Raw genomic sequence first — 27,994 nt, 5'->3', positions numbered from 1 at the left:
TAAATGCTTAGCCCTAAAGTCACGTTCTGAAGATGCTACAACCTAGTAGGTAACAGCTGCTAAACACATATGTAACACCGAGTTTGATACAGAAGGCCACAGAAAAATTAAATGCAGTAGTCATATCTTACAATTTAGTAGTCTGTGATTAAAGCATGTGTTAAAACATGGTTAAAACTGATCTGGGAAACTGAGGCTGTATACTTGTCTCAAAGGAGAGTGCCCTTATCCCCACTGGAGAGGGTAGCTCACTGTGAAGTGGAAGAGAATGTAAGCTTTTGGACACAGTAGAATAGAAAGTGAGATAGAAAGGTGTCTTTCTAAAACAAAAAGGTGGGCTTGTCATCTGAGTTTATTCTGACAGCTCAGTTACTGAAATCTGGGGTTGGATTTCCTGACATGATTATATCAATATATAAAGATTACATGGGCATCCTATATTGCTTCTCTCTTTTGAACTGCTCAACTTCTTGTATAGAAGGTTTAAATGCTTAAGTGTTGTTCCACATATGAGAAAAGCACCTAAATTAGTATAGTAGGTCTGGGCCTTTGAAGTCCTCTTTGTCTTTGAAGTCATCTCTGAAAACTTTGTTACGCATCTTTTGATCTATTCAAGGCAAAGGGGATTCGTTTTGTGTTGTGTTTTGTTTTTTAAATATTCTTGCCTTTGAGCTCTGTGTGGCTGTTGCAGACTGAAAATGTTCCCTCATTTTCTATACTAAGTATCATGGAAGGTGCAGTCAGTGTCACTCAGGTAGCATGTCAGTTACTTTACTGTTTGTTGCTTCGATTGCTGAAAATGTCATAAATTATGATCAAGTTGAAGTTTGTTAATTTAGAATGTGTTCTTTCTAACAGGTTGATAAAGCCTATGACTACCTCATTCAGAATTCATCATTCACAAGTAACATAGGCTTTACAGTTACTGTTGGCAGCAACCGTGGAATCTACCTCAGAGATCCTGCCCAGATAGCTGCACCTTCTGATCATGGTGTTGGCATAGAACCTGTCTTTCCTGAGAATACGGGTAGGAAAGAGCTTTTGCTTGTGGGGTGGGGAAGAAAGTACCCTGCTTTACTTTATTAAATACAAATTGGAACTCAGAAAATGACCTATGTGTAGCATGATGTCTAAACACAAAGCTGTGATAATGAGGAATGGTGGCAATCTGTACCGTAAAAGCAGTAAGCGCAACTCTAAATTTCGTAGTATATGATGGCATGCAGCTAAACAAGTTTCCATTCTAACTGTCCATTCTAACCTCAGAGTTATAGCTGAAGCATCTCCATGTTTTGCTGCTTCATGCTGCTTCTCACTGAAAAGAGGGATCTCTCTTTGTTCTGAAGAACTTACTAACAGGGTAAAACTAAATTGTGCAAATGTAAGGTTTGACGTGTTTTATCTGTAAACCATTTTGTCCTGCTTTATTAAATGCAAATTAAAGCTCACTGAGAGACTGAATTACATTGTATTGAGAAACTGATGCATGTGAGATCTTGTTACTGAGATTAATTCCTTTCTTAAAACCAGTGATGGCAACAAGGTTGGCATGTGACAAAGGGGTGAGTTTATTTGGGGGAAGAAAGGGTATGAATCAGGACAGGTTACTGGCTCAGAGTAACTTAGGTTACATTGCAATTAGTGTTCTTAATTTTACTTTATGACATGGAGAAATAGAGTAATTGTTCAGTATGTCTTTCTGTTGGAAGCAAACAATCTGAAAACATTTGTAATGGGTGACTGTCTTGTAGCATGGTGTTTCCCTGGTACTTGTCCAATTGTTACTTCTGTCTGGTGTTTTCAACAAGACTGTTAGGCAAACTGTAGTAAGAGGTTAAGGGAGGCTTATCTGCTCAGTCTGTCAAAGCTCTCTGAGCTTTTATTGCTTCTCATTTACCATTGAGGGAATTAGATCTCATAATTGAGTGCTCTTTACTTAACAAAGATGTAATGAAATGTCTTAAAATTAATCTAAGGTTAATTAGGACTAGGAAATGGGGGGGGGGGGATCATTAACCTTAAAGTGTCATTAACGTTTAGATCAGGAGAAAGCTGTTTTTTAATCACTGAAATATTACAGATAGGCTTGGATATCTTTCTGGAAGCTGTGCTTTAACCCATAACTTTTTTGACATGAAAGCTCATTTGCAAAATCGGCTAAATTGACATTTTGCAGAGTCAGACTGGATTATCATAGTAATTTTAAACAGACTTCACTTCTTGCTTAGGTTGCTCTACAATGTAATTTGCTAATTAGCATAGCCTTTTGAGTCAGTTCAGTTGCTTTTTATTGAATGTCTCTGCATTAGGTGAGACTTTTTGTCTGTGCATAAGTTTATACCTGCTTCCAGACTATGTTGGGGGTAACTGAAGCATTGCTTACTAGCCTACCTTTGCCTTTTGTCAGGTTTTACTGTTTCGGGGTGGGGGGAGGTGCACAGTGGGATTTCAAAGTTGGTACATCCTTTATTTTACTGTACACTCCTGCTATCCTTTTTTTCTCAAGAGAAATAATAGAGAACAATTCAATGGCAACTACTATGTTATAGTAGAAAATGAGCATGCATTTGTGTTATTAAACTGTCTTCTGAATTTTGTGTCTCCACAGAAAACACTGAAAGAATATCTCTTCAGCTTCATTTAGCTTTAACTTCAAATGCATCATGGGTCCAGTGTCCTAGTCATTTAGAGCTTATGAACCAGTGTCGACACATAAATATTCACGTGGATCCACGTGGCCTGAGAGAAGGACTGCATTATACAGAGGTATTGAAGTATTGGTGTTCTAAGCAAGATTATGTGCCCTTTCCTTTTCATGTGGTCTCTGTCAGCTTTTCATAGAAGTAATTTTTAAGGAAATAAAAGCTGTGTGCTGTACAGACTAGAAAATAATGCCACACTGTATTCCACTATATAGGCTCAATCCAGGGCTCAGCAATAGTTATGCTATAGAGTGTTGTGTGTAGCACATGCCAATGAGACTTTGAGAATCTGCTTTTAAAAAATAAAGGCATATAGAAAATATAAGCCAAATAAATATTTATTTAAGGTCTTTTTCCTCTGGGTATATTTTCACCTTTGACTATCTGGCTCAGTCCTGTATTATTATTGAAGATAGAGACTAGTGGGTTTACATATTTGAGATCTTAAATACTTCTCTCTTTCTGTGGTGGCTTAAGGACTGGCCAGGCTTTTGTGGTGTTGCCATGCAGTCTTATATGGACCCAAGATTTTGCTTTACCTAAAGGAGTTGCTTGGATACAGTGATGCAACATATTTTCTTGTTTCCTTATCTCTACCCCATCCCATTTTGGAAGGTGAAGGAGAGAAATGTGTGGTAATGGTTGCATACAGCAAAAGCATTTCACTGACTTCAAGCATCTACATTCAAATTTAGAAAAATTTAATACAAAAGCCATTAAATTTCTCATTTTTGCTCCCAAATATTGTATTTCACTCCTGCGAAAGAAACCCACCAACAAAAACTGTTTTTCAACCCCTTCCATCCTCATCCCAAACCTTATATTAACATTGAAATGTTTCCATTGCTTTGTAGTTGTTCATAATGAAGATATCATCAGCTTGCTTTTTAAATGTGACTCGTTTAAGATGCTTAAAATTTGCAAGTCTCTTAGGGTATCCTTGTGAACATTTTAGCCAAATGACAATGGAACAGATTTTCAGAGATAGTATTTAAAGCTTGGCCGTGAAAGGCATGGTAAATCAAAGTGTATTTGCTCAAACATAATCCTGGAAGACAGGCATTAAAATATTTTTAATGCGACAACAAAATAGCTGAAATAAAATAAGGGTGTTTGGGACACTCCAATTTGAAACTAGGTTGAACTTTTGATATAGGGACTATCAAATGTGGGTTGAAAGCTTGAAAACTTCTGGGGAAAGACTGAAATGAGTTTAAGTATAAAAACTAATTTATTTTGTTTTCTTAAGTGATGCTGTTTTACTGTTTCTAGGGTGACAGTGGTCAAATGAGGATCTTTCTTTCTCGGTGATAACAACAAAGTTTCAAAATACTCTGCAACTAGTTCTGAGTTTATGTTATCTTCGATAATTTAATTTCAACCAAAGATTTTAAGTCACTGTATTTTATTTTGTTAGGTGTGTGGATATGATATAGCAATGCCTAATGCAGGCCCTCTCTTCAGAGTTCCAATAACTGTTGTTATACCAACACGGTAAGTAAACACAGGCTTTATCTGCATTTTTAAAGTTTTGTTTCGTTTTCTGTGCCCGCTTGACTTACCATTTATTTTCCCACCTTCTTTCTCTAGGAGTTCTTGAACTTAGTACTAACGTTGATAAGGTAGCAGAGTTCTAAAAAGATTCTCTGGGCAGGCTTATGCAGCAGTGGCTTTTTTGCAGTTGTGGTCCTGGCAGCCAGGAGGCAGGGCTTAGCCACAGTGGCAGCAGCTTCCTGGTCCATCAGAATACGTATGACTTCTGGCCTGTTGACCAAAGTATCAAGATACTCATATGTGTAGGTCAACTGGAATTTGGTGTTCTGGGGTTGTTTTTTTTCTTTGGTTGGGTTGTTTTTGGTTGGTTGGTTGGTGGTGTTGGCTTAATTTTTTTTTTTTTTTTTTTTTTTTCTGACTGGTGGACTAGAGTACATAAAGGCAGGGGCATTATTTGGCATATGAACATTGGGATAAACTTCCATGATGACTTTAATGCAGCAAATTTAAAGAGTTAGTATGATGCTTATCATTGTTTTGAACATATGAATTCAGTGATGTCAATAAGGAGAATATTTTATTAAATCTCTTCAGTGGACAATCTCTCCTGAGAAAAAGCCCTCAAATTTTTCTATAATTCACTCATAGAAATACACCTTGTTATATACCTTATCTCACTTAAGTGGAAAGTCACTTAGCCAGGAAGAGCAGCTCCACTGAAAACTATGATCCTTTGATACTTACGTTTAAGCACAGAAACGTGAAGGGAGGAAGGGGGGTGTCCACATAATGTGATGGAGCTGATTTTTTAAATCCTTTAGCGACATTGTGCTGTCAGATTCTGTACCAGTACAGACTAAAATAATTGGTGCTGAGGGCCAAATCTCCTCATTGTACATGTTTTTTTTTAAGAGTATTTTTGCATTTAAAAATGCTTTTTAAAAAACATGTTTTTTGGTTACTGTTTGTTTTCTTTTTGACATACAGAGTAGATGACTCATCAAGCTATGACCTGACATATACAGATGTTCATTTTAAACCTGGTCAAATCCGAAGGCACTTCATTGATGTTCCACAGGGAGCTACGTGGGCTGGTAAGAAAAATAACCACATTAATTAAATAAAAAAAAAAATGCATCTGTCAGACTTGACAGAGTTGTCTGGAAATCATTTTGAGTTCTACCTGAATAAGAACTGAAGGATTTGATCCGTGAATATGTAAAATATTTATTTGCTTTTAAGCTCTTAGAGGAGTGATTTTGAGTTATTTCATGGTTTCGGTACAGTAGAGTCCTGATTCTCAGTCTTGTAGAAAATGGCAAATACAATTTGAAATGATGGAGGAATACCCTATGTTTACGGAGAAGTATCATTGTCTGAGATTTGCCTAGTTCTTAAGGTTTATGGTTGTAGTGTTGAAAGATTTCTTAAATGTGGTTTTTGTGATGGACAAGTAGCTCAATTCAGCCAGAAGTGAAAAAGGGTTTATTGTCTTCCTGTGTGAGATTACTAAATAATAATCTTTTCAAGAATCTTTCATTTAGCTTGAGGTTAATGATAAGACTCTTTATTTGGAACTCAGAAGCAGTCTGAGTATTTCTGTACTGTCTGATTAATTTTCACTGGTTATTTCAGTCATGGTTCACTTAAACTGATCTCTGAATTTAGCTAGTTTTCCTTAATCTGAAAGAGTCTTTGCGAATAACTGATATATAAGCATTATTCACATATGGAGCCACTGTGGATACTGTATAACTAGTGTTTTTCTGGTGAATCTCTGCTTTCCTTCTAAGATTCTTGGCTCTTTAAACTCAGTTTTTTTCTTTAATCTAGAAGTGACAGTATGCTCATGTTCAGCTGATGTGACTGCCAAGTTTGTGCTTCATGCTGTTCAGCTAGTGAAACAAAAAGCATATAGAAGTCATGAGTTTTACAAATTTTCATCCTTACCAGAAAAAGGATCAGTGACTGAAGCTTTTCCTGTCTTAGTAAGTACCTTAGAGCGGCATGGGGGAAGAAAGAAAAGTAATATTTCAGTGCAGTATAACATGACTCATTCTGTTTTTTTTTTTTTTTATTTTTTTCCCCAAGAAAAAAAAACAAACCCAAGAAATCATACATCTGTTCCAGTAGTGAATGCATCTGGTTTTCAGTTTTGAAAATATCCCTAATAGCTTGCTAGTGTTTCAAATATTTGAGAATGCCCTTATAATGTGTTGCTCTCTTCATGTTGTTGGTACTTGTTTATACAGACCAGTTTGTTTCCCTTCCAGATAGGGGCTATGACTTGTTGGATAGCTGTGTTGCAGATTATGTTAAGTTTTACTGTTTTTTTTTCTGTATTTTATTTGTTTGTGAAAGTTATCTATAGGGATATCTTGATTTAAGAAGTTAGCCTTTATGTTAGCACGGGTTGCTGTACTTGAAAACTGATGCTGTAGCTTGAAGTCCCTGTTCTCTATGACATGTTAGCCTTAGTCCTTACTCTCTAGACCATAACCAAATCACCTAGGGTCCACTGTATATAGGATGTGTTATTTGACAGCCTGGCAAGGTAGAAATCTAGCCAGCCAACCTGGCAACAAAACTTACTTTTAAGGTGTCCTGAAGTAAACTGCCTTCATTATAATGCTAAAAAACAGACCTGTGGATCTAGAAGACCCTTGTCCAGGTGAAGACACTTCCCTCGTGCAAGCGTAGTAACGGAAAAGAATGACACAGCAGATATTATGTGCAAATCACTAACCAATCACTGTAACTGGGAGTGTACTATCGTGTAATTTTTTGTATATAAATGTAGCAATGAAATTGGCATAGGGTGTGCTTGATTTGTGGAAATTCCACCTAGCACCCAGTGCTGCAATAAAGAAGTGCCTGCTTCTTAATGCTGTATTGGTATTAAGCAGTTTTATTCTCCTCCAACTTTCAGTGACAGCTGTAATTCAGCATATCTAGCCATTACTGCTGCATGTGGTAATCTGGGATATCTTGATGTTGAAGCCAGGCGATAACTGACTGGTTTGCATTCATACTGCTTAGATACAGCAGGCTTAGCTCAATGCTAGCTCAAGAGTCCAAAACAGAACCAGGGACTGAGCTAACAGTTCAGGGGTGTGAATGACAGAATCTACTTCTTGAGTTTGTTCCCTACCTTACTTAATTAAGTTACATAGCTCTAAAGTCTAAGAGTGCTATTTACTCCCTTACCCTCTGAAAATGTCAGGTGGGGGACCTAAGCTAAGTTTGTCCCACTGACACTTTGTGAATTCTATGGTGTTGGTTAAAAAAACAAAACCAAACAATGGCAACAAAAAAAACCAACCACCAAACGGCAACAAAAAAACCCTCCCAATCTTCATGTCATCTTGCTGAGGCAGAGAGTATGCTCATGCACATTTTTACACATTTTTTTCTGATACACAGGTTAAACTCATCTGTGAACTAACCTGACTGCCTAGTTTGAAGGATAGGAAAGGAAAATGTAGTATTTAAAGGTTCTGTAGAATATACCCCAATACTCTGCTTTGATGCGGACATCAGGCATCACATTTTGTTGGAGCTATCTTATGTTTTCTGACGTGTCTTATTTGGTACTGTACAAACATATCCAATTGGCGTAAACTGGACATAACAGCATGGTTTTTGAGCTAGACTCCAAATATTTTGCCTTGGAATGAGGGAGTCTGTGGTGAATAGAAGTGAAAGATGGAAGCTTGCGTCTAACTGTGTGCTTTTGTTACCCAGGCTGGAAAAACCATTGAATTTTGTGTTGCTCGGTGGTGGGCAAGCCTTAGTGATGTTAGCATTAATTACACAATTTCTTTCCATGGTGTACTTTGTGCTACTCCTCAGCTAAACATGGTAAGTTTTCCAGAGTTATTTGGAATATGCAATATTTGCCTTTTCTGAATTTGAATATTCTGAAGTCCTAGGGTATCTCAGAATGAAAGAAGTTTTGCTTCATTCTTGTCTGTAGCTAGAAAGACTTAAAGTATCTTTATACATGAGATTTTCATGTTTTTTCTTAAAGGTGGGTTAATAGCAGTTTGATCCCACAGAATGGAAGGGCTGTATTGTGATTCCTGTGGCTCTATGATACTGAAGGATTAAAAAAGTTGCGAAAAACATTAGTATTATAATGTTTACGGTACTTTTGTCTTTCTCCTGTATTCTTTACTGTCCTGTGCAACCTGACTTGGCTTGACTTTGCCTTAAAGAGGGCTCTCTTTGAGAGCTGAAATGGCAATACCTCTGTAAAGCAGCACCATGCTAATTTATACTGGCTCCTCCCTCTTTTTTGTTGTTTTGTGGTTTTTTTTTTTCAGCTATGGAATGGAGCAAATTATAGCTGTCCCACAGGTGAATTTGGATGTATTCAGGCTCTAAGAGCTAAATAAACTGGGGGGGGGGGGGGGGGGAGTGGGCGCATTGTGTTAAGGTACTAGGTCTTGAACCTGTAGAGCAGCAAAATTGAGCTTATGGTGGTACTGTGCACTGCAGCTTCCCCCACTCCAGCAGGATTACAGCAACTGAATAATGGACAGTTGAAAATGAGAGAATACAATGGTTTTGCCATTTCTTCTTGATCACCTATAACTTTCATAGAATAAATTTTAGTAGTGTGATATATAGGTCAGTTTGTCATAGGACACTGGTAGAAAAAAGTTCTCAAATTATTTGGCCCATCACTAGCCTGTGTATGGTAATACTGTTTCTTTTTCACAAAACTAAACTATTCTGTAATAATAACCCTGAGCAGAAGCACCGTAAAATATGTTATAAGATTCTAGATGAATAATACCTATTAAATATTCAAAGGAAATAGTCACAAATGTACAAACAAAACTTAGCCCTGCCCAAAGTGTGACGGATCTGTAGAAATACAGTCTAAGTATAAATTATTAAAATGGGGAAAAAAATATGGAGAAGACTTCCACTCCAGTTGCTAAAGTTTAGCAAGTCCCAGTATATCTACTACTGTAAAATATAGGTAAGCTTGTGACACTTTCAAACTTGTGCACTATTGTATCCAATAATATAGTTAAATACAGCTTTCATTGTATTTTTGATGGTACACATCTGATGTTATAAGTTCACAGAAACATAATTGTTATATACTCTTTCTTTAGCATGCTTCAGAAGGCATCGTACGATTTGATGTTCAGTCTCTGTTGAAGTATGAAGATATTGCTCCATGCATAAATCTGAAAAGCTGGGTTCAAACACTCAGGTAGAATTTCTGGGGAACTGTATTGGAAAAGTGGGAAAACTCTTTGTATGTATTTGAAACAGTAACAACTGAGCGGTGAAATTTGGGATAACAAGTGTTCTTGTCAAATTTTAAGTAAGTTTGGAAGCATCAATTAATAAAATCCCTCAGCATTCTCTTTTTTGGTTCCTTTAACTTCGATAAAATTTGAGCATTATGGTGACTTTTTTACATGCAAATTTTTTTCCTTTAGCTAATTAAAAGGGGGGAAGGCGGCAAAAATATTCTCTTACTTCTGAAGGAGCCGCTTAAATGTAAACTGCACTTTAATATCTATATTGTAGGGTTATTTGGTGCTACTATTTGTTGTTTTGTGGGGCTTTTTAAGCAGCTGCTTCAGATCCTGCCCAATTTTGACCTGGGAAGACTGTTGTCTTTCTCTTGCTTGACTGGAAGTGGCTTTGTAGGATCTGGTGCAGGATTTCTTGGGGAAAGTTGTGTTTATCTTGTCAGTTTGACACATGCTGATTTGGAGGAAAAGCTTTGGAAAATTCCTAACCAGTGCAGAGATTACTGGTCACTTCACGTAGAAGAAGAAATGCTGTACAGTTTAACCAGTACTTTTAAGACTTGAGCCAGACTGATTACTTAGTAGTCAATAATGCAAACTTTTCCATAATTTGGGCCTCTCTGTGGAGACCTTGGGCTCTCTGGGGCTTTTGGATACTTGTAAATGGAAGTGAAGTAGCTAGGAGCTAGCCACTTAATACTAGATTCAGAAACTGACCATTTGATATGCCTTGAGGGGATAAAACAGTCCCCTAATATATCTTTGCCTCATTCTTGGTTTGTAAAATGGAAATGCTCTTGCCTCCATGTAATATTTGAGCCACTCATCTGACAGTAAAGAAACTACAGTTAAATAAACTAATGATAAATATTTAAGTGTGTAAATTAAGGCATGAATAGTGTCTCTTGAATGAACTAGAGTCATAACACAAGGGGTTGGAAAGTACTGAATGGCTCCTCATTCAGTCTCTTGAGTTTCAAATGCTTGAAGACAGGGTGAATATCAGGGAGACATGTCATGTGTGGTCATGTTGGTTCTTAAGTCTTCTGTCAACAGCCTATCTGGTGACTGCCAGACTAGGAAACCTGGGTTAGAGTGACTCTGTGGTATGATCAAGCAGAGGTATCTTAGTCTGTGACTAGTCTGTGCTCTTAGCAATAAAATAGCTGACTGAATCTTATAGAAGATACCATTAAAGGTTGTCTGAATGAAATGTTAAGTTAAATGATGCCAGGGCACGCTCATTCCACTCCTCTATTTCTGAAGCCCTGATTTTCCTATTTTATTATTATTTAGCCAAAATTCTTTGCTTAAGGTCTGAAGTGTTTGTGAGCTCTGAACAATATTTTGTGCTGCGTCTGAGTTAGCATATACTGTATAGGTACTGTATGTTCACATTCTCCTGTGTTACTACTCTTGATTCCTATAAGGCCTTTTACAAAATTACAGATTCCCTTCTGACATAACCTTCTATAACAAACAATTATCAACTATGTATTCTGTCTTCTAATTACTATGCCATTAATTTTTCATTCTATAAATAAGTCTGAAGTCTGGGTTTTTTTGAGGTTTTTTTTGGTTGTTGGGTTTTTTGTTTTTTTTTTTATTATTTTTCGGATCAGATTTGCTTGCTTTTAGTTCTGTTGGCTTCTTTCTTTGGCAGTGTCTAATGTTACTAAACCTTATTTTTGTATGGGTAGTCATTTCAACTGGTGAATTTACACTGCCTTGACAATTATAATTTTTTAAGAGATGTTATTGTATGGGCTGAATTCAGCTTTACTTCAGAATATGCTTCTGCTTAAGTAAGACAGATTTTGATAGAGGATACATGTTTAAGAATACCATCTGTACTTTGTTGTTTATCTGCAGACCAGTGAGTGCAAAAATAAAACCTTTGGGCTCCCGAGATATTTTGCCAAATAATCGACAACTGTATGAGATGATTTTGACCTATAACTTCCATCAGGTAAGGGTTCGTCGTTGTTTAAGCCCAGCCGATAACTCAGAACCACACAGCCACTCACTCATTCCCTCCCCCCCGACCCCTTTCTCCCCCTGCTCCTGGAGAGATGGGGAGGAGAATCGAAAGAATGTAACTCCCACGGGTTGAGATAAGAACAGCCCAGTAACTAAGGTATAACACAAACCACTACTGCTACGACCAATAATAATAATGATAAGGGAAATAACAAGGGAAGAGAATACAACCACTCACCACCCACCACTGATACCCAGCCTGGCCCAAGCAGTGATCTAGCCCTTCTGGGTAACTGCCCCCAGTTTGTATACTGGGCATCATACTCCTTTGGTTAGTTTGGGTCAGGTGTCCTGTCTCTGCTTCCTCCCAGCTTCCCCTCCTCCCTGGCAGAGCATGAGACTCAGAAAGTCCTTGGTCAGAGTAAACATGACTTAGCAACAACTGAAAACATCGGTGTTATCAACGTTGTTCCCAGGCTGAAAGTCAAAAACACAGCACTGCACCAGCTGCTAAGAAGGAGAAAAATGACTGCTACTGCTGAACCCAGGACAGGGTTATAGATGATTGTGGGGTTTTTTTAAAGTCATTAATAAATATAGCGTATTTTCTAAAGCCAGTTGTTAACTTTAGCTAATTTTCTGTCAGAAACAAGGTATAGGTTTATACTGTGGACTCTCTACAGTGGAAATTCTGATGTGGTTCCTTTTAGGAGCTACTGTTGCTTGAAGTGGGCTTTAGTTCAGGTATCCTTTTGAGTATGTGTGTAAGGATTGTACTTGTTTTATTCAGTCGTGAATTGAATGTTTTAATCTTTCTTTTAATAGCCTAAGAGTGGAGAAGTAACTCCAAGCTGTCCGCTTCTTTGTGAATTGTTGTATGAATCTGAATTTGATAGTCAACTGTGGATTATTTTTGACCAGAACAAAAGACAAATGGGTTCAGGAGATGCCTATCCACACCAGGTATAGAAAAATGTATTTATTTTGTCTTCTGTTTTCTGCACGTTGTGAAAATCTTCATTCTTTTTCGGGCCTGCTGTTAGCTCCTAACATTTCTTGGTGCATAGATAAAGTGTTCTTGTATCTTCACAAGAAGACAGGTTCAGTGGTGATGTATTTGGAAAAAGAAGTAATGACAGGTTTCTTTCCATTGAATAGAACATTATGATAATTTTTTTCCTCTTCCAAGGAAGGAGAAAGAGTGATAGTGTGCTTTATTTTACAGAAAGCTGTTAATTCATGAGATCTTGTGATTTTTGACTGCTGCTTCTCAAAGAGTGAATTCAAGTTCTTGTTTTCTTTAATATCTTTGTATAAAAATCAACATATCTTGAACTTTTCTGTTTAAGGTGGAAAGGATTCATTATTTTTTCTGTAGTCTGACTTGTCTGTTGATAGATCAGAGGTTTCTGTAACTATGAAGGCTGTCTTCTGTGCTGTTGATGTCTTCAAACAGCCTTTTATAAGCTATAGCTTGGTTTATTCCCATCGCTGCCTTTCAAATGGAGTTTTTTGCACAAGGCTTGTAGATACTGTACCCTCAGCAGCAGTCTTTCTGCTAGAACAGACTATGTTTCTGGATCATTCAGGGAGGAGAATAAAAAAAGAAGACAAAAAAGGGAGAAACATTTTCTATAGGTTTTTTTTTTTATTTGAAACTATTTTTTACCAATCCAAAATCACTGCTGAATTTCATCGATGTAATGTTTATTTTGGTAGATTCATCATTCTAGAAGTGTACAGGTGATCAGCTTTAAAGCATGTCTTTTGGATCTTGTAAATCAGTTTCAGAAATTGCATTACTTAAACTTCTGTTCCTTAACCTGCATTTTTTAAGCTGTTACAAAATTTAAAAATCACCAAAGTAATCTGTTACTTACACCTCATGGACCGTCACACTGTGTATCTCTGATGTTGTGCATCATGGAAAACTCTAAAGCAATTCAAAATTAACTATCCAGGAAGAAATGCCAGCTGAATCCCTAACCCAGGAGAGTGAGATTCTGGGAGCAGGGTAGTTTGATTTATTGTCCCTTTCTACTTAGTGCTGCCTTTTGTATTACAGCAGAAAGGAAGGTTAGCATGTTACTGCTCAAAACATCCACATGGTGCTCTTTCGGGTTGATAGAAGTGAAAGAATGTTTTCAAAACTAAGAATTTGAGAGTCTGGGTTTGGGGGGGGGGGGCAATGTTTGTGGGTTTTGCTTTTGGTGGTGGTGTTTGTTTTATATAAATGGAGATGATGTTATCTGCATAACTGAATATATGAAAAGCTCAGGGCAAAGAGTCTGTCAGCTCTTCAGACTGCAGCCTTAAATCTCACAGCATTACTGAGTCCCTCAGTGTGAAAGCTAGTACAGTGTTTGGGATAGTAGAAGATATTCTGTGATCTAAACCACAGAGCACCCAAAGTTATGTAGTAAACTGAAAGTGTATCAAGGCAAATCTGCTAAAAGTATTGAACTGAAATAACAAGAATTCTGATTATTATTTGAGCAGTTAATAGTGTTATAATAGAACAAATTATGTCAGCTTGTTTTGTGGTCTGAAAACTTTCGAGGTTTTTTTCCGTCAATCCAAAATGTGTTTTGGCTGCTATCAAGTCTTGAAGACACTCTGTTTTCAGGAGACATCCAAAACTAAGCAGTCTAATGTATTTTAAATGACTACAGCTATATGGATCAAGAAGAACATATGACAGTCTTATTTCTGGATTTCTTTGTGAATGGTGAGGTATTTAATCTTGACATTTATGAGAACTTCTTTCTTTCAGTATTCTGTGAAACTGGAAAAAGGAGATTACACTATTCGGTTACAAATTCGTCACGAACAGAACAGTGAGCTGGATCGCATCAAAGACCTTCCATTTATTGTTTCTCACAGGTTGTCTAGTACCTTGAGCTTAGATATTTATGAAAACCATAGCCTTGCTCTCTTAGGGAAGAAGAAATCCAACAGTTTGACATTACCACCAAAACACAGTCAGCCATTCTTTGTTACATCTCTGCCTGACGACAAGTAAGTTACTGAAGTCCTGTTTTTTTCATCTACATCTAAACCAGCTGCCTCTGCACCTAACTAAAATGATACTTCGATTGTGTCTACCTGTTTAGGCTTGGTATTTCCTCTTGTGTTGCTCTTTCACTGTTCCAGTTCTTTATTGTGCTTCTCATGGAACATTAATGAACCTGGTTTTAACACTGAAATTTTTCTTTGAATAGAATACCTAAAGGAGCAGGACCAGGATGTTATCTTTCAGGAGCCCTTACACTGTCTAAAACAGAACTTGGAAAGAAAGCTGTGAGTATTTGAAATGGATGGCAGCTGCTTTTTCTGAAATTTGCAAAGCGAGTAAATTGCATGCCGGGAAGTGTTTATTTCATGATTTTAGTGCAGTAGAGCACTAGGTTTATTAACGTAACACATTTTGGAAGCAGTTGTTTCCTCATAAGGTCAGAGTAAATTCTAAGCGAGTCTACTTCTATTTTTGTCTTATAATTTCAAATTTAATTGCATTTTCTAGATTTTGAATTCTAGTTCTTTCCCTCTGAATCCTTCCATTTGTAGAAACAACTGCTTTTTTTTCTGGTGTGGAGCCTTTAAAAGTGATCTTGTGCAATTGCCTAGTTTAGTATAATTTTGTAATGAAAAAAACTTGCATATGCAATCTTTTGCATGTTGGTTCTCTAGTAAACAGCTTTACTCTTCCTTGCATGCATACAATTTTCAGCAAACGAATGTGCTTTCTTAGCACCTACATGTTACTGTTAAAAAGTAGTGGGAATTTTGCCAACCTAAATGCATAAACAGATACTTGCTGCACACTGATGTTGTCAACCACTAATATGGCTGTATGTCCCATGAGAATGATGCAAGATCTCTGTATGCGATGCTTGAAAAAAGTTGTAGGGTTGTTTTGCTCATTAATGCAGCATCCTGTAGAAACTGCTTTCTAACTTGTATGAATCTATAGTGCAACAGTGATTATAATAACCAGATCCCTTTTGTGTGTATCTGGTGCTAAAGTATTTAGAAGATTTCATTAGCTATTTTAAAATAGATTGCAAAGCTGAGAACAGATTTGGATCAGTCCTGGTGATTGTTAGTATTTAGAAATAGTCCATATATCACTGGATGTGGCTGAAGAACATGTATAAAACTAGAGTATGTTTTCATAGAAAATAAGTTTCTGTGAGTAGATGGGCACATACCTTTAGATCTCGAGTAGAAAAGTTTAGTTCAGTCCAATTTGGTTGTATGCAGTACTTCTGGGGCAGGTTGCATGTAACTGTAGATTAGATGTCTCTCAGGACAGTTTATGTATCAATGAGGAAAAACCCAGTAACTAAGAACTCTAAAGTACTTCTTTGTGATTCATGCAAGGTTGCAAGTAAAATTCTATGAAATCCATGGTAAATTCATTATGGTAGCGTAGTCTATTTTCCCTAACTTGAATTCTGCACTTCTTTGAACTATTGGTTGCAATTCTCATTTGTCTTATTTTAAAACCAGACTAAGTGGTTATATACCATGATTTCTGGGATGGGAGAAGTAGGAGATACGTATTTCCTGTCATTTCATGTGGTGAAAATACTGAAGAGCTTACACAGAGAGAAACTGTAGCTGAAGCATGTCATAGTCCAAGGCATTACTGTTAGGTCATATTTCACTGGAAAAAAGGATGGTACCAAATTGTGTTAGATACTTTATGCTGCCTTTAGTGAACCTCGGTCTGTACCAGGAAAAAAAAAGGGGGGGTAGACAGCAAAGTTGTCTCTAAGTAAATAAGTGGATGCAATGCGAGGGGAAAGTGTATCTACTTTCTGTATATTTACATGAAACAGAACAATGCCACTAAACAGTTTCTCCACTTTTGAGGCTGAATTTCTGTAATTCTGAAATTAAGCTAAGTGGTTAACAACACTTGCTTGTCTTACAGGAATAACGGACTGTATAAACAATGATGCATTGGTTTATTAATTTAAAAAACATGAAAGAGCATGCTTAAGAGCATGTTTGATCATAGATGTGACTCTCTAAAAGTTTAAAAATCTGTAGGTTGAAAGTATAACCATATTTGTACAGAGAAGGTGTCTCCATCCTGTGTGGTGTGTGCATGTTTTCTTACAGTATGTTATTCTAACTCCCAGGGGCAGTCCGCAGCAAAGCGACAAGGAAAATTTAAAAAGGTACTGAATGTTAGTTTTTGAAAAAGATATACTTAAGTCTTTTTTGCGTATGACTTGCAGAATTTGTCTACCAGTATTGGTTTTTTAATTTGTCTCCCTCATCTACTTCCTTAGTCCTGAGTTATTTACTTCAGCACCTTAAGTATGTCTACTGGTAGAATGACAAAACACTATTGTAACACAAAGCTGAAAGGCACGTGAGCATCTGGATTCTTCTGCAATAAGTGCTGTAAAAATGCATGTGATAATTAGCGGTCTGTAATTTTTCTTTTTATGAATCACTTTGGAATCTTCAGTGTGTAGTGTCAAGATTTTCTGTGGCAAGTGTTTTTGCCTATTCTGTCTGCAAATTGAGAACTGAATACAAACTGAACACTTTGTAGAACTGAATATCTAACTGTATACCAACTCTAGTGAATTGAGAGCTGGCTTCATTACAGTCATAGAAACATGCTGTAGTACTCAGGTTTTTCTTGGGAGGGATGGACTGGATTGAAAAGTCTCTCAGTTACGATTCTACTCAAACTGAATTTAACTCATTATAGGCTAGAGTTTATACAATGATGTAGCGGGTATTAGAATTTACAGAAAGAATTTTGTAAGCATGTATTAAGATACTTTGGATAAGGAGTTAGTGACTTTTAACATAGTAGTGTTTTATATTGTGCTTTTTTACTTTAGGTAGTATATTTTATAAAGACTGATAGAGTCTTTATAAAAAAACCCAAACAACTGTTAGTACGCTACCATTATAAGGCTTCTGGGTATTCTTTTGTTTTGTTCTTAAGTTGTAAGGCTTTTTACAACTTCATGTTTTCAAGTTACCATGTTTTGGAGTGATGCACGAGTTGGTTGGCCTTAGAAGGCATGACAATCGTGAATAACTGGGTATCACTGTAATTGTTATTTTGTTAACAGTGCGCTGGTAACTATGCCAGCCAGCTTAGTCTGATCTTGGCGTGGTAACAAGGGTGAATGTGATTAGGCTTTACAAGAAGTTTGCTGCAGTTTTCATATTGCATCTGAAAAGTGTGCAGATCGCTTTCAGCAAGGTGATTTAAAATCCCATGTAAGTGTGCAGCTTCCTGAGGAATAGGGTATAAAGTCTTACACTAAGTGAATCTCTTACAAGGGAGTTAAACTCTAATCATGATTTAACTTGTGTAAGAAAACCTATTAAACAGACTCAAGAGGTTGTATGTTCTTTTTTTCTTATGTTTTTAGAACAGAGATTTGTGCTCAGATCTGAGCAGTATACCCACCCAATTCAAAATAAAACTGTTCTTGATACCTCTACCTATTACTTGTGAGGCATCAGCATACTAGCAGCAAATAAATAAAACTGTATTTCAGAGCGCTGATCTGCAAAAGCTCCATTAATGAATGTTTTTCTGAGAATGCAACTCTGCAGGCTTCCTAGTTTACAAGTTTTGAATACTTGCCCTGCCCTGTCATGAGTTTACATGTCGTTAAGATGTTTTCCAGCATAGAAAGAGAGAACTTGTTGGCTTGTGCCTACGTGTGTGACACTACCAGAAATCCAGGGTGGGTATTTCTGGTTGTTTGCAAGCACTGTTATTTTCACAGAATAGCTGAGGCTGGAAGGGACCTGTGGAGCTCACATGTTCTGACCCACTTGCTGAAGGAGAGCCTTCTAGAGCTAGTTTCCCAGAACCAGGTCCACACGCCTTTTGAACTTCTCCAGGAGTGGAGACTCCATGACCTCTGGGCAACCTGTGCTCAGTATTCAGTCACCCCTACTGTGAACTTGATGTCAATGGGAACCTCTTGTTTCTGTTAGTGATTGTTGCCTCTTGTCCTGTCAGTAGACACTGCTGAAAAAAAGTCTGCCTTTTTCTTTGCAACTTCCCTACAGATGTTTACACAGATACAGGAAATCAATCCCCAAGTGCCTCCTGCCCTTCCACCCCAAAAATGCTTTCTCTATGCTGAACAGTCCCAGCCTTCTCATCCTTTCCTTATAAGAGAGATGCTTCAGTCCATCAGCTTTGTGGATATTCACTGGACTGTCTCCAGTACATCCAAGTACCTCTTGTACTGGGGAGCCCAGAACTGTACACAGTACTCCAGGTATGGCCCTCCCCAGTGTAGAGGAGGAAGATTGCCTCCCTCTACTTGCTTATAGTTTGTCTAATGCAGCCCAGGATACCATTAGCCCTCTTTGCATCAAGGGCGCATTGCTGGCTTACATACAAGCTGATGTCCACTGGGGCATGCAGGCCCTTTCCTGCCCAGCTGCTTTCCAGCTGGGTGGCCCCCAGCATGTACTAGTGCATGGGTTTATTTGTCTCCAGGTGCAAGACTGCAGTTCTCCTTTTTGAACTTGTTGAGGTTCCTGACAGACCATTTCTTCAGCCTGTCCAGGTCCCTCTGCATGGCAGCACGACCCTCTGCTGTATCAGCCACTTCTCCCAGTTTGGTATCATCTGCAAACTTGCTGAGGGCTCACTCTGCCTCATTATCCAGGTCATTAATGAAGATGTTGAGCAGAATTCAATCCAGTGTTGACCCTTGGGGTACATACAGGCTACTGGCCTCCAACAGTGCTGCTGATCACCACCCTCTGGGCCTGGCAGTTCAGCAGGTTTCAATCCACTTGACTGCTCATCCAGCCCATAGCTCAACAGCTTCTCTAGTTTAGCTGAAAGTAGTTTGAGGTTAAGCCAGGAAATAGCAGCTTAATTTTCTAAAGAAGATAACTAATTCATTTATAACTGGAGAAAAGTGTTAGTGAGTTCTTTCTATGGAATAAGCAGGTGTCTTTGTTTTACTAGACAGATTTGAAAGTCTAATCCATAATTTTCTGCTTGAAGAGCTATTCTGGAGAACTTAATTTTACATAAAAACCACAAACCAAACTCAAAATAACCCTTGGACACGACTTTTTACTTGATGCCTTCTTGTCTTTAGGGGGTCTGGACTTAAAAAAAATCCAATCTCTCATACATATCGTAGGATCAGTATTCGGAAGTTCAGAGTTCAGTGATGTTTTAACTTTGAACTGATCCCCACTGAAGTAGAGAGTGCCCTCTGGTGTACACTTAGAAGAGCCCTTCGTCTGTAATAGGGAAGCATGTGCTAAGCAGCCATGTGAAAACCAAACTGGTTCTACATACCTTTCGTCTTTGACAGCTTAACTTCTGTAACACAGTTGCAATCTGATTTTTTTTCCACTTTGTTTTCAAGTTGTTGTTTTCAATAATGCAGCTTTTGAAGAGCAATAGGTAACAACTGGCTAAGGGCTAAAAAAATTCTTCATCTCCTCTGCCATCCTTTTCTCCAGTTTCTAGTAAGAAATGCATTGTGCAGATATTGATGAATACTAACTTCATTCTTTTTCAAATGATTAAGAGTATTGCTGTAAAAATGAGAAATCTTACACAAATTGTATACATCTTAAAATCGATACAAATTCCATATGTGCATTCAACTGTGTATGTGAAGATGTGCATGGTGTTTATTAAATGGAAGATGAGATCTGGGATGTGCTCCTTTAAGGAGCTTTTTCCTGTTGTTACTTTTCCTGTGAATGTTTAAAGGTACAAGTAACAGTAGTTCATGTGTCTTTTCTATATAAAATACCAGACCTTGAATCATCAGACAGAAATCTAAATGTTCAAACAAAATTAAGTTGCCTGTTAACTAAGCTCTTTTAAGAGGTGATTGTGTGGAGGGCACTGCAGTTGTTTATGTATACAGTTTGTAGTTCTGTTAAAAGTAAACTCACTGAGGCTTATCAAGCTGTGCACAGAGTACACTGACCAAAGTGCATATCCTGTATGCTTCCAAAGTTTTTGATACTGGTTTGGTGGGTTTTTTGTGGGTTTTTGTTGTTGTTATTTTTGTTTTGTTTTAGAATAGTCAAAGGGAATCTTTCTTATTAACTTGGAAGTTTCCTTAAAGTAATATTTTCAACAGATAATATGCTCTCTCATGGCCTTCCTTTGGCTATAGCCCTATATCTTTTTATAGGCATATATAAAATTAAAATCCTGTACACCAGCAGTTCTGTTGCTGTGGAACAATTATAGTGAAATTTGAATAAGAAAGCAGATTAAAGCTGTGAATTGTGAAGAACTGCCTTCTCCTTTATCTCTAATGATTAATGTTTCTGTAATGGCAATGACAGTGTCATTCTGGGATCTTCTAGTATCTAGGGGTTGCCAAGTTCTATAGATGATGCTAGTGTTTACAGTCAGAATAGAGAAAAGAAAGATGATGTCAGTCCATCTTACAGTCTTGTGATAGTTTAGTTAAATGTGATAAGCACCTAAACCTTATTTATCCCATGAAGCAAGTTTGATGTCTGTAGAGGAGAATGCACCTCTTTTTCTATAAGCTCTTTTTCAGAAGGAGGGTGCCTAGATGTGAAGTGCATTGTTTTCCTTTCAATGATCATAGCTTGTAATGCTTGCAGGATCTCATGAGACCGAAAACACCTAGCTGAGAGAATGGGGAGATGGCATTTTACTGTTGATGGTTTATTTACATAGAATTAGTCTCTTAAATGAAAGTGTTCATCCACATAACTGGGATTTTATTAATCTGATTACACTTGAAACTTAAACCAGAGTGGTAGCCTTGTCATACAGAGAAGGCTTGAGAATGCAGAGACTGTTCAGGTGCCTAACTCCAAACATCTTGCCAAGTAAGATCAAAGAGGACTTTCAAGAATGAAATCCTGAAATATTAGAAGAATATTTCTAGGAAAGCAGGTTTCTTTCTTTGGAAAGTATTAATCTCAGTAGAGGGGACATGTTTTAAAAAAGCACTGCATACTACTGATTCAAATTTTTGCGCTGAACTAACTTTTTTAGGCATCTTAAAATGCTTGGCTTGCTTTAATGAGCTGCATTGTTGCTTTCTAGCATACTAATTACCTTAGACAGCTCCATACGTGACTTTGTATCCTCCGCTACATGTGCTTGCTTCCAGAACCCTTTTTTCATGCTCTGGCCTAGGTCTTGCTGTAGTCTTAGGTTCACTGCCTGGTCATCCACTTTGTGCTTTAGAACCATTATGTACAGGACAGTTCTTGTGAAAGTTATGTTTTGATGAAGATTAGTGATCTAAACTGGGTTTAAAAAAAAAAAATGTAAGCATGAATTTTGTGGTTCATCAGCAATTGCATGTTAAGTAGCTGGAAAAATTGTTTAAGGGAATATTGATGTCACTTTTCGGTTACCAGTATTCAGTAACCTGGAGTGAGCTGTTGGTCTGCTAAACTCTTAAGTTCAAATAAAATTGTTCTGTGTCAATGTTCTTGAATAGTTTCAGAAGTGTAGTATTGAAGTCCATTATTTCAAGGTTTACATAGCAATTTCTAACAGTCACTTTTTACTCGCTATTTAAGTAATCTGAAAGAACTCCATCTTGTGCAAAAGGTTTTATTTCATTATGCAACACCGACCTGGTGTATGGGAAACTTTCCCACAAATATGTTTTTGAATAATTGGCATAAATAATTAAATTGCTGTGGCAATTGGGCATGCAGCACAGTATTGTGCACAGTGTTGCAGCGGAGTAACAGTATGTAGAGGTTTTAAATTGATCTGCTCTGTGAAATACCCTGTTTGTAAAATAATGGGACATGTGTCCTCTCTTGCTCTTTTAAAAATTTCAACATTAAAACCAAACCCAATAAAATAGCTTCTCCCAGCAATTGCAATGTCTTAGACGCAATGACTGAAATCTAATGCTGGTTTATTTGCCAATTTATATGTAAACCATTTTGGGAAATGGACTGAAGAGCATGGTCTAAGATAGTTAGGATTTTCCTTTTAAATACCAGTAGCTGACTTTCTCATGGTAATCCTTGACTAGTGTAGCATGAAGTCAGACTACTCCTATGCTAGCATATAGGGTTTTAAAAATGTCTTGCTGTTACGTCTACTTAATTTGAGCACAGACACAGGTAAAACTGTAAAGTCCGTAGCAGCAAACTGGAAAACAGTTAACTGTGGATGCTTCAGCTAGTTCAGGAGGCACATGGAAAAAATACTGTCTCAGTAAATACCTGAGAATGGCATGACTCGTGCTTTTTTTTATCCTATTGGGGTATTATTTTTTAGAATTAGTTTATCTTTATTAATTTGATTGTTGCCAGATTTGTAGGATAGAATCTCTGATTTTTTTTCTTTTTGCCTTTTAACCAAGTTACTTGCTTTTTTATAAACAAACAACCCCCACACCCTTCTGATTCTCTAACTAGTATCATGTAAAATCATATAAACACAACAATGTGCTTAATTTTTGGCTTTCTTGTCTCTACACTCAGTGTGCTATTTTAATATTTATATCCATGCATTGCTTAAAATAAAAACTTAAAGCAGTTCCTGAATTTTTAATGACTAGTATCTTTTCAGAATCCTTACTCAGTGTATGCATTGCTCAGAGTAGTTGCTTGCTATGATTTAACTTTTATATAGCATCAGGAAAAAAAAAATGTACTTTATCCCTCTCAGTATGTGTCCCTTCCTACCCACAGGATGTCCTTACTGTTCACTATCATCTGATACCATCACCATCAAAAAGTAAAAATGGCAGCAAAGACAAAGAAAGAGAACAGGAAAAAGAAAAAGATGTAAAAGAAGAATTTGCTGAAGCTTTAAGAGATCTAAAAATACAGTGGATGACCAAGTATGTCTGCTGTCATGACTACGCAAGCTTGAAGCAGCTGTACAAAAAAATAGCCAGAATCTGTGCTTTCATGCTATGTCCTCCTCTCTTCTAGACTGGATACCACTGACATGTATAATGAGTTGAAAGAAGCATTTCCTAATCATCTTCCATTGTACGTTGCAAGACTTCATCAGCTGGATTCTGAAAAGGTCATTTAATACATTTTAAACTTGCTTGTCTCAATACTTCTGTGTAGCCTAAACAAATGAATCTTCCTTCCTACGTATTTGGTCTTGAAGTGACCACCAAAGTCAATACTATAAAGCAGAAGTTCCTAATTCGATTGACAGCTGCCTCCCTAACTGTGGGATTTACTTAATCCCAGAGCAAAATGAAATAGAGTATGCCTACCTAATATGTTTGCTTATCATTTACTCCTTGTTAAATTAGACACATTGTAAGTTTTCTTACTGGTTTCAGCTGTAACAATATTATTCTAAATGGTGGTTACAGAGACAACCACACATCCCATTCTACTCCTATACTGGTTTGGTAATTTCTTCTAGCAGAATTGCACAGTCACCTGAGGACAGTAACCCCTTGAAATGACACAGCTAAATCCACCATCTGTCACTGTCTTCAAAAATTAGGACCATGATTTCATAGTGCTAAATACCTTTCTTATTCTTCTTCTAGGAACGAATGAAAAGACTTGATGAAATTGTTGAAGCTGCAAATACTGTAATTTCTCATATTGATCAGACAGCATTAGCAATATATTTTGCCATGAAGACCGATCCCAGGCCTGACGCAACTACTATAAAAAAGTACCTACCCAGTAAATAATTTTCTTGCATCCTATTTCTGTAATTTATGTACTTCGTCTCTGCTTATAAGAAATGGAATGACTATAACCTTGTTGAATAACTTGTGCTATTTTTAGGGGTTCAGGTAATTTCAAATTTGACTGCAAAATTATTTTGTTCTTTTATATCTCTAGAATGCAGGAACACTGAAACCTGCACATTTTTACTTAGAAATAGTAAATAAACAAGCATGCTTTCAGGATTTAAATGTGTGAGGAAAATGCAGTTTTGTATAAAGATCAAGCCTGATACAAGTTTAAGCTACTTTGTATCAAGATTAATCTCAGATCCCAGGGACCACTAGAACATCAATCTAGAGGTATGTGTTTTGAATGCTACCTGCCTTTTCATAATACCTTGCAACCTTTTGGATCTGTATTTGAAAAAAAAATTGACAGCAGTCTAAGAAGTGACCGCTTTCATTTGTGAAAAGCATGGCAACTATACTTCAGAGTATTTTTGAGGCCCGTTGTTCAGGCTTAGATTGTTCCTGTGAATTACCAGTATATATACTTAGGAAGACAGTATTTTGACAGTCACCTTAGTCTGGAGAATAACCAATGGATTTCAAGCACGTGATGTGATGCTGGTTTAGTCACAAATAGAGCAACAGATCTGAAAATTAGGCCCTTAAAATGGGAGACGCTTACTTGTTATTTTAGATAAAATACCAGGTTTCAGTTCTAAAACAAGGTTCTATCTATGCTGAGTATTTGTGTGTAATTCTAGAATTGCTGATATAAAAGGAAAGCTCAGATACAGTAAACTTCATTCTAATACCATTTCTTGGTAAGTTGACCCATTAGGTCATGTGGTTGAATCTAACATCTGAAATTGAACACTGAATTCAGTGGTACTTTAGATGGGTGCAATTCCTTTGAAGTTGACAGACTTGTATCTGTTTATGTTAGTGGTGGATTTGACTCTCTGTTTATAATGCCAGGAACTCTAAAGTTGTATTTCTAAATGCTGGCTTACTCAGTTTTAGAATCCTGAGTTGCCCTTGCCTCATCAAAGGCATTTCAGACTTAGAAGAATGATTGAGCTTGTTTAATGCATAGTGTCTCTAATTTTTTTACAGTTAGTTTATTTAAGTAGCTGTGCTTTAATATTTTTTTTGTGCTGATTTTCATTTTATGTGTACTAACTGCTGCAGACATTTTAGCTTAAGCTCACTACAGCACTGATTCTGTTCTTAATGAGGTATCTGCAAAAAGACCTAATATTTTACGTACTGTTTTCTTCTAGTGAAATGGAAAAACAGAAGACTACTTTAGTGGATGCACTTTGTCGAAAAGGAAGTGCGCTGGCTGACCAGCTTCTTCATCTGCAGGCCCAAGAAGGGGCTGCTTCCAGTGATGCAGAAGGCAAAGATGAGGATCATGAGAGCTGCTCTGAAGCTTTGACAGAGACATTCTGGGAAACAACAAAATGGACTGATCTTTTTGACAGCAAGGTAAGAGAGCAAAGCAGGATTTTTGGATTTTGCATGTTGGGTTTTTCAATGGCTTCTTCTGGAATTATGCACCGCCTTTGTGTGCACAGCCTCATACATTCCTCCCTTGTACTTTTTCATGCTGTCCCGTATATTGTGTTTCCTTAATGACCTTTTTCCACAGAGGTTTTGCCAAGCCTGTCTAATCCATGGTAAGCCCATCCCCATGCATGTGAACATAGAGGTTAAGGGAAGGGTGTAGAAAAGTACCCGACTTCCATGAAAATGCTACTTGCTTTGTTGAATTGCTTCTTTCTGTACCTTTCAGGGAATATTTTTGATTAACCCCTGCGCTGTTCTAGCTGTACACACACAGAAGTGTGCAGCAGCCCTGCTCTGTTCAGTCCTGCATTCTGTAGCCTCTTCTACACTATGGACAAGAGAAGTTTTATGTTTTGCTGTCAGTAATGTTTGTAGAGGTAAAGGAGAAACCCTTGGGAAAAAAAATACACTTACGTATTTATTAGTACAGATTTCCCTGTCATTTCAGGGTTCCTAATCCTGAGATTTTAAATTTTTGTCTGCTTCATTCAGGACAGCTATTCCAGAAGAATAAAACAATCCATTGTATGTGATTACTTATGTAGCTTTTAATTTACAGAGTTTATTACTTTTTACATTTAACTGTTGAATTATTGAGAATTAATTAGTTTCTGTACTTAACTCTAACATATGGGTCTGTTTTAGTTGAAGGTGAAGTGACCAGTATGTTTGTTTATAAATCAGTTAAATTGCCAAAGCACTTCATATAGTTACAAACAAAGAAATTTGAAATTAAGAAAACCTGTTTCATTTCCTTGGCAGTAAATAATCTTCCCAGTAAGAACTTGTGCTTTAGCTGGAGGCTTGAACAAAAAAGTTGATGGTAGTTACCCTCACTTCTCAGCATATCTCTTCTAATCTTTACCCAATTATAATATCATGTGGTAGCAGATTTTGCGCTTTAATCGTGTCATCAGGCACATGATTTTCTTGCTGTCTGTTTGTAAATACAGTACTGCAGTACTGTGTTCCAGTATAGTGACCCTCTGGTTTGATTTTTTTTTTTTTTTTTTTTTTTTTTTTAAGCTCACAAGTATCATTTCAGTGGAAAACCAGCCAACATAGACATCTTGTTGGAAGTTTATCACTTTGTTACAGGTTGTTTTTCTTCTAAGACTGATACTGGTTCCTGGCACTCCTGAGCTGTGGGCTCTGGGGCTGGAATGAGTAACTGATTTGAATTGCACAGGTCAGGGATTGAACCTGTCTCTTTGGTTGCCTTAACCATGGATTTGTCTAAGTGCGTATTCGTTTTTTTTCTCTGAAAATTGATGTCTCCGTGTAATTGAATTGGTACTGAAAAGACTACAAAACTTTTTAGGACTTTATAGTATTTCACATGGGTATAACTTCCATCCTGTTTACGCAGTATGTTTGCCTGCTTTTTCCTCTTGGTTTTACTAGTCAAATTGAAATATAAAATGGTTGACTGTCATGAGCCCTACACAGTCACTTTCTCTCTCCCCTGCAGCAGGAAGGAGAACTGGAAACATAAAACTGTCTTTATCTCGACCCATGAGTTGTCTCAATGTAATAGGTAAAGTAAAACCTGCATGCACAAGCAAAGCAAAAGCAGGGAGTTCATTCACTACTTCCCATTGGCAGGCAGAAGTTCAGCTATCTCCAGGACAGCAGGGTCCACCACATGTAACAGTTCCTTGGAAGTAGCTCTACCTTAACTCCGAACATCCCCTCTTCCTCCTTCCACATTTCTTTTATTGCTGAACATGATGTCTCATGGAATATCCCTTTGGTGCTGGGTGCATCCCTTCCCAACAATTTGTGCAGCCCTAGCCTGTTCACTAGCGGAGTGAGGAGCAGAAAAGGCCTTCACTCTGTGCAAGCACTGCTCAGCAACAGCTAAAATATCCCTTTGTGTGATCAACACTGTTTTCATTGCAAATCCAAAACATAGCCCCATACAAGCACAAATACCAGCACAAATGTCTTGCTTATTTTAACTTGAGCTTCATCTGCTTCCAGATTGCCAATACCAGACCTCCATCAGCCACAGATCTGTTCTCCATGCCTATTTAATTACGTGAGGCTGTCAGATCAAAAGGGAATGCTAATAAGCTTTCTGCTGTTGTTAGCAGTACAGGCCATATGTGACCACACAGAAACAAGGCTCTGCTATCAGTTTTAGCACCTCACCTCTCCCATGGTATTGTTCAGTAATTCTAATCCCAGCAGTACCTAACTAAAAAACAAAAAAGTTTGAAAGGAAAGAAATACATGCTGCTACTTAAAGCTTTCATGTGATTAATGGAGCTGAGACTTTAGTTGTTCATTTTTATACTTCGAG

At 37.4% G+C, this 27,994-nt stretch overlaps 1 protein-coding gene across 3 annotated transcripts in view; it reads left to right on the top strand.

The window, feature by feature from the left end:
- TPP2 (tripeptidyl peptidase 2) overlaps positions 1 to 27,994 on the top strand; it is a 53,173-nt gene that overhangs the window by 18,327 nt on the left and 6,852 nt on the right. Inside the window, exons 13-28 of one of the 3 annotated variants that reach the window (XM_061472811.1) lie at positions 859 to 1,027; positions 2,609 to 2,766; positions 4,120 to 4,196; positions 5,184 to 5,290; positions 6,030 to 6,184; positions 7,941 to 8,057; positions 9,326 to 9,426; positions 11,348 to 11,444; positions 12,281 to 12,418; positions 14,229 to 14,473; positions 14,677 to 14,755; positions 16,606 to 16,644; positions 23,153 to 23,304; positions 23,399 to 23,495; positions 23,983 to 24,113; positions 25,401 to 25,608. In XM_061472811.1, the coding sequence (XP_061328795.1) occupies positions 859 to 1,027; positions 2,609 to 2,766; positions 4,120 to 4,196; positions 5,184 to 5,290; positions 6,030 to 6,184; positions 7,941 to 8,057; positions 9,326 to 9,426; positions 11,348 to 11,444; positions 12,281 to 12,418; positions 14,229 to 14,473; positions 14,677 to 14,755; positions 16,606 to 16,644; positions 23,153 to 23,304; positions 23,399 to 23,495; positions 23,983 to 24,113; positions 25,401 to 25,608 (2,070 nt within the window). Of the gene's footprint in view, positions 1 to 858; positions 1,028 to 2,608; positions 2,767 to 4,119; positions 4,197 to 5,183; positions 5,291 to 6,029; positions 6,185 to 7,940; positions 8,058 to 9,325; positions 9,427 to 11,347; positions 11,445 to 12,280; positions 12,419 to 14,228; positions 14,474 to 14,676; positions 14,756 to 16,605; positions 16,645 to 23,152; positions 23,305 to 23,398; positions 23,496 to 23,982; positions 24,125 to 25,400; positions 25,609 to 27,994 lie in introns of those variants that run through there. The other 2 variants (XM_061472813.1, XM_061472812.1) reach the window with 2 other exon arrangements.

Source organism: Pezoporus flaviventris, unplaced genomic scaffold, assembly GCF_033815535.1.
Source record: "Pezoporus flaviventris isolate CSIRO_AGI_PZ_B2104156 unplaced genomic scaffold, CSIRO_AGI_Pfla_v1 ptg000072l, whole genome shotgun sequence".
Lineage (NCBI taxonomy): Eukaryota > Metazoa > Chordata > Aves > Psittaciformes > Psittacidae > Pezoporus > Pezoporus flaviventris.
Note: the sequence above shows the minus strand (reverse complement) of the source record. Positions and strands in the feature narration are given on the sequence as shown.